General features: G+C 44.0%; 1 protein-coding gene across 1 annotated transcript; it reads left to right on the top strand.

Moving 5' to 3' along the window:
• Nucleotides 1-539: 539 nt before the first annotated feature.
• On the top strand, nt 540-1,575 carry LOC125123960 (olfactory receptor 4D6). The gene has a single exon (XM_047774133.1). The coding sequence runs from the start codon at nt 558-560 to the stop codon at nt 1,500-1,502; it is 945 nt and encodes a 314-aa protein (XP_047630089.1). The 5' UTR covers nt 540-557; the 3' UTR covers nt 1,503-1,575.
• Nucleotides 1,576-6,949: the final 5,374 nt, after the last annotated feature.

The raw sequence follows: 6,949 nt of genomic DNA, 5'->3' as shown, positions 1-6,949 counted from the left end.
GAGGTTGCAGGTTCGACCCCTGGCCTCACTCAATAGGTTAAGGATCCGGTGTTGCCAGGAGCTGTGGTGTAAGTCAAAGATGCGCTCAGATCCCACATTGCTATGGCTGTGGTTTAGGCCAGCAGCTACAGCTCCGATTAGACCCCTAGCCTGGGAACCTCCATATGCTGTCAGTGCGGCCCTAAAAAGACAAAAAGACACACACACACACACACACCCCCCAAAAAAGAAAGAATTTTCAGGCTGCAAAAAGGAAAACCCTGGGAAGTTCCTGTGTGGTGCACTGTGGGATCCAGCATTGCCCCAGCTGCAGTGCAGGTTGCGACTGCAGCGTGAGTTTGATCCCTGGCCTGGGGAACTTCCATATGCCATGGGTGTGACTAAAAAAGGAGGGGGAGACTCTAGCTCAGTTTTTCTTAGTAGGCACTATGATCTAAATGCTTAAAAGAACCTTATAACCATATATGATAAATGATGTTGTCGCCTCAGGACTTCACACTCCTAACTCTAAAATATCTTCTGCCAAAGTAGATCTAGAAGAGGGTGCTCTCCCCATCATGGTCCAGAGCAACCACACCAACGTGAAGGAATTTGTCTTCCTGGAAATCACTCACTTCCGGAAACTGGAGCTTTTCTTGTTTGTGGTTTTCCTTGCTGTTTATGTAGCAACTGTGCTGGGTAATGCTCTCATTGTAGTGACCATCACCTGTGAGTCCCCCCTCCACACTCCCATGTACTTTCTCCTGCGGAACAAATCTGTCCTGGACATTGCTTTTTCATCTGTCACCGTTCCCAAATTCCTGGTGGATCTTTTATCAGAAAGGAAAGCCATCTCCTACGATGGCTGCTTGGCTCAGATCTTTTTTTTCCACTTTGCTGGTGGGGCAGATATTTTTTTCCTCTCTGTGATGGCCTATGACAGATACCTTGCAATCTCCAAACCTCTGCACTATGTAACAATTATGAGGAGAGAGGTGTGGTTGGCCTTGGTGGTGGCTTCCTGGGTGGGTGGTGGCTTGCACTCCATTGTTCAGATTATTCTGATGCTTCCACTCCCCTTCTGTGGCCCCAATGTCCTGGATGCCTTCTACTGTGATGTGCCCCAGGTGGTTAAGCTGGCCTGCACCGACACCTTTGCTCTGGAGCTGCTCATGATCTCTAACAATGGGCTGGTGACCCTGCTGTGGTTGCTCTTGCTCCTGGGGTCCTACACGAGCATTCTGGTGATGCTGAGACCTCATTCTGGGGAGGGCCGGAACAAAGCCCTCTCCACCTGCACCTCCCACATCCTGGTGGTGACTCTTCATTTCGTGCCTTGCGTGTACATCTACTGCCGGCCCTTCTCTACACTGCCCATGGACACAGCTGTGTCCATCAGTAACACAGTCCTCACCCCCATGCTGAACCCCCTGATCTACACTCTGAGGAACCAGGAGATGAAGTCAGCCATGAAGAGAATGCAGAGGCGGCTTGGGCCTTTTGAAAGCAATAAATTGGGATGAGCAGTCAGATGGAGCCTGGAAATCTAATTTGAGTTGGTTACCTCGCTGCTAACCTAAGGGTCAGAGACAGCTGGCTCTTTCTCTACAGTCATTTGTCTATATCCCCAGAGCCACTAAATTCTTTTTTATCTTTTTATGACCTCACCTGCCACATATGGAAGTTCCCAGGCCAGGGGTTGCAGGCAGCTGCAACCTGTGCCACAACTTATGGCAACACTGGATCCTTAACCCACTGAGCAAGGCCAGGGATCAAACCTGCATCCTCACAGAGAAAACATCAGGTCCTTAACCCACTGAGCCATAACAGGAGCTCCAATTAGAGATAATATAAGAACAAAAGGAAGAGATGAGGTCAAACATCAGCGAGGGGCTTATGGACTAGGGAGAAGCATGGGGCATGTGGTTGAAATCAATAACCTAAATGTTGGAGTTCCCATCATGGTTCAGTGGTTAATGAACCTGACTAGTATCCATGAGGACATGGGTTTGATCCCTGGCCTCATTCATTAGGTTAAGGATCTGGCTTTGCCATGAGCTGTAGTGTAGGTCTAAGATGAACTTTGGATCCAGTGTTGCTGTGGCTGTAGTGTAGGCTGGAAGCTACATCTCCGATTTGACCCTAGCCTGGGAACCTCTATATGCCCTGGATGCGGCCCTAAAAAGACAAAAAAAAAATCCCAAAATACTATTTTGGTGTGCTCTGTGGCTCTCAAGCCAACATATCGGACCTCATTTTCTCCACCTGCAAGGTGGAAATAGCATTGTCTACACACAAGGTTGTCATGAGAATGAAATGTGATCAATGTTGAGAGCATTATAGCTGCAAAATATAGCACCACTCCTGACAACGATCAGGCACACAATGTTCCCTATTGTCTACACGTCTGCTCCTAAATATGCATATAAACAGAATATGAATGTGTTTATTTCATACATTCTCTCTCTAGTGGTGCTGCTGTTTTCAGTGGATTATTAGAATCACTTCCTGACTTAATATTGTGAGTGCAGAGTCTTCAAAGTAGTTCATGAATTAGTGAAAAGAGAAGGAACAGTTTAAGTTGTCAGATATATACATGAACAAATCTATATACATGGACCAAGCATTTCCTATACTCAAGTCCATTCTACATTTTTGCCCACTAAAATTAATCTCAAAAGAATTACAGGAGATCCCATCATGGCTCAGCGGAAATGAATCTGACTAGTATCCATGAAGATGCAGGTTCCATCCCTGGCCTCGCTAAGTGGGTTGGGGATCCAGTGTTGCCATGAGCTGTGGTGTAGGTCACAGACTCGGCTCAGATCCCACATTGCTGTGTCTGTCACTAAGTCAGCAGCTATAGCCTAGGAACCCCCTTATGCCTACAGTGCATCCCTAAAAAGCAAAAAAAAAAGAGAGAATTAACAATTTGGAGATATATCTGCACAGAATCCACATTTATTTTATGCTAACCTGAACTTCCTTCTTACCTCTATCCCCTGTTTCTATTTCACCCCAAGGCTTTTAGAGCTGGAGCAAAACTATAGTTTTCATCTATGTATGCATAGGCAATTCAAGAAAATCACTCTGGTATAAAAAAAAAATTACCTAAGGAATAACTTTTCATACACTCAAGACCCATTTTGTGTACCAGGAGAGTTAAAAAAAAAAAAAAACTGTATATAGTAACTTTATACAGGGTCACTTAAGAATAGTCACTGGGGAGTTCCCGTCGTGGCGCACTGGTTAACGAATCCAACTAGGAACCGTGAGGTTGCGGGTTCGGTCCCTGCCCTTGCTCAGTGGGTTGACGATCCAGCGTTGCCGTGAGCTGTGGTGTAGGTTGCAGACGGCGGCTCAGATCCCTCGTTGCTGTGGCTCTGATGTTGGCCAGTGGCTACAGCCTGAGAACCTCCATATGCCTCAGGAGCAGCCCAAAGAAATAGCAAAAAAAAGACAAAAAAAAAAGAATAGTCACTGGGTCTATGTTATAATCCTCTTCTCTCCCAAGAGAAGAATTCCAAGGAAGTAAATCTGCAAAGAGACAGTAAATCTCCTTTTTCTCTCTATGCTCACATCCAATTGCACCTTCTGTCTCCAATCATCATTAAAGAATTGGTCAAGAGGAATAAGGAAGCTGAGGAAATTGAAACGTACAGAACAGCTTTTTGCAAATTGTTGAGATGGGCTCATATTTAGCTAAAAAAGTCCTTCTAGGTGGTGCACATCGGGATCTTCTCTGTGTCTTACAAGACAGAGACATTGGTCCAAGACTCTTAACCTTATTGCCAGGGCTTCTCAAAATTTTAAAAATTATTGCCCCCTAGAATTGCTGTTGCAGCTCAGTGGGCTAAGAAACTGACATAGTCTCTGTCCTTGAGGATGCTGGTTCAATCCCTGGCCTCACTCAGTGTGTTAAGCATCCAGTGTTGCCCCAAGCCACAGAGTAGGTCACAGATTCAACTAAGATCTGGTGTTTCTGAGGCTGTAGCATAGGCCAGCAGCTGCTGCCTCTGATTCGACCCCTGGCCCAGGAACTACCATGTGCCTCAGGTGTGGCCATAAAAAGAATAAATAAATAAATAAATAAAATTAACTCATTCCCCTCCACCACCAAAGGATCTTTATTAGATGTTTTTCCTTGCTCTCCCTCAAGAAAACTTACTCCGAAAGATATATTATATATCTTTTTATGTACTGAGGTTCTCTGAAGAACCACAGATCACTGTTATATCTAAGGGTTTTTTTGGTCCCCAAGAACCAGTTTTTGCCCCGTTGGGCATGATGCCCACATTGAGAATGAATGATCATATCACATTAAATGTTCGTACAAATATATCCCCAATACTGACAAAATCACACACTATATAGATTTATGTCTTCTGGGGCCTTGCAAGAATTTGGAAGTTATTGAAATGTTTGAAACACCTTCATGTTTGTGTGTGTGTGTACTTTGTGTGGTAATGACTTAGCAAAGATTTAATAATCCCCACTGGAACTCCAACACTAGCAGAAGAATGTCCATTCTGTTTCCAGGCTCACATCCAATAAAATTCTCTTGGCTAATATGCATATTAGGCTTGGGCCTGAGGGACTAAGCCTAGCAGGGACACGTTGGGACAAGCAGAAGAGCCATAGTGACATGACTTCCTGAGTCTGGCGTTTCCAACAAGAAGGGTGAAGAGAAGATGTTGAAGTCCAGTATTACTAATCTTCAGAAGAACTTCACCTTCTGTCACGCTATTTCTTAGCATCATATAACCTGAGGCCCAGCTACCCAGTCTCAAAATGTGTCACTTCCTGATTGGCTGCTGAAGAATTTAGGTAAAGATATTGAACCGTCAGAATGTGAGTCATTGCAGACCACACATGAATGGTATGAGCATGAAAAGTACACCCAGTGTGTAAGATACCGCACAAATAGCTGAAAACTTCAGTGACAGAAAACAAAGTGGATGTTAAAAATATTGGGTAAGGAGGAATGTCTTCCTAAGAAGAAGAGGACACCACCACATGGTAAGAGAAAAAGCAGTTTGTATTTGGTGAAGTGATTGAGTTGCATATAAGGAGCAGATTTTGTTCCAGCTTAGGATTTGTCACAGAGCCTCTTTCCACAGGATGGGTGCTTCCTTAAAAACCATGATTTTAAGCCCAAATTCCCTTAAAAACTATGGAGGTTGCAGAGGCAGCCGGGTATAGTTACATTGCCCATGACTCACTGAGTCTCTTTTGCCTTAAGTCCCAAACTCGATAACCCAGCGCTGAAGTCTCTGGTCCACTTGGTTAATTTACACAAGTTCACTGGAATAAAAGTAAGCAAGTTGGTTCAAAGAGAAGCTGTTCTTCTGTTGAGTAGCATTTTACATTCTGCAACTGTCCTCATAAATAACCTTTCAGGGCAGGCACTGTATTTTCAGGGAAAGAGAAAGGAAATGAGTTAACTGAATGCCTATTATGTTCTGGGTACTTTACGAAACATGATTATAGTTACTCCTCATGCTACCCAGTGAAGTAAGTGCTATGCTTCCCAGTTTACAGAGGAGGAAATTAAAGGAAAATAAAGGACTTGCTCTGAGTAACAAAGGAGGCAGAGGCAGAATTCCAATCCCAGGGTGCCTCCAAACCCCTTGTCTTACCCCGCATCATGCTAGATCCTGCATCAGACTACATCATACTAAACTGTCTGCACATTTTACAACTGAAGATCTGAGGCCAGAGAGGCAGCATGACTTTCTCAAGGTCACAGAGATATTTTAAAGCCTGGATCAGAAAATAAATCTCTATCTGGCATGCCTGAAGCCAGTCCAAAGACATTAACAAAAGGGTTTCTTAGGCTATGTTTGTCAAGATCCTTCTTGCTCACTCACACTCCATTGCCCATGCTTATAAGTCATGATGCACACTTATGAGTGAAGTTTATTCATTAACTGAAAAAAAAATCATTGAGCACTGAACATGTGCCCCAAACTAAGTAAAGTTTTGATGACATTGGGATGGACGAAACACTAAGCAGACAGGATGAACTTGAGGTGTAACAGGGAAGCTACAAAGAACTAAGAAAATATAAACATAGTATAAATCAGAAGGAATAAACCATTATCTGTGCCAGAAAAGAAGTCAGTGCAGGGAATTATGGTCATAAAAGGATATTAGGAAATTTTTCAGAGAAGAGGGGACTCTGGACCTGAGTGATGAAAACTCAGTGCTCGTCAAGGAGGAGAGTCTAAGAGTGAGGAGGACATGGTGGGTGGAGATAACAACAGGAACACAGATCCAAAGGCAGAAGCCAGCAAGAATTTGCATAACATTTAAAGATCTGAAACAAGATTGAAGGAAACAGGGCACTAGATAAGAGCCAAGATGGAAAAAAGTCTTGGTTGCTATTGAAGGAGTTTGATGTTTTGTAGGCAATATAGAGTCATGGAAAATTTTCAAACAAAGGAATAAATGATCCCATTTGTGACTTATATTTCTGGAAACAACAGAGAGGATGTAGTTAGAGACGACAACACCAAAAGACCAGTTTGGGAATTCCTACAACCATCTAAGCAGAAATGGTAAGGGTTTAACAGGCTGAAGAGAAGGGGCACATGGAGAGCCATGAAGACAGTAGAATCCTTAGGAGAGATGTGACACAGTGTCCAGTGTCCTTGCAATGTGGGTAACTCAGACAAGTCTTTGATATAAAACGTGCTACCTATCAGTACAGGCTGTGGAGGTGATTAAGTCCACAAAGACTGGCTAAACTGGAGAAGCAAAACTAGTCCTATCCTCCAGACCAAATGAGAGGCAAAGTGTGGCGGGTTTTTGCAGTTCCTGTTGTGACTCAGCAGGTTAAGGACCTGACCTAGTATCTGTGAGAATGGGGGCTCCATCCACCATTGGTGCAATCATTTGGCCGCTCCCGTGGTGTGCGGAAGTTCCCTGATCAGGGATCAAACCAGCACCACAGCAGTAACCAGAGCCA

Source organism: Phacochoerus africanus, chromosome 4 (assembly GCF_016906955.1).
Source record: "Phacochoerus africanus isolate WHEZ1 chromosome 4, ROS_Pafr_v1, whole genome shotgun sequence".
NCBI classification, from domain to species: domain Eukaryota; kingdom Metazoa; phylum Chordata; class Mammalia; order Artiodactyla; family Suidae; genus Phacochoerus; species Phacochoerus africanus.
Note: the sequence above shows the minus strand (reverse complement) of the source record. Positions and strands in the feature narration are given on the sequence as shown.

Coding starts and splice junctions, on each gene's coding strand:
- LOC125123960 (XM_047774133.1), top strand. CDS start 558: ATGGTCCAGAGCAACCACACCAACGTGAAGGAATTTGTCTTCCTGGAA.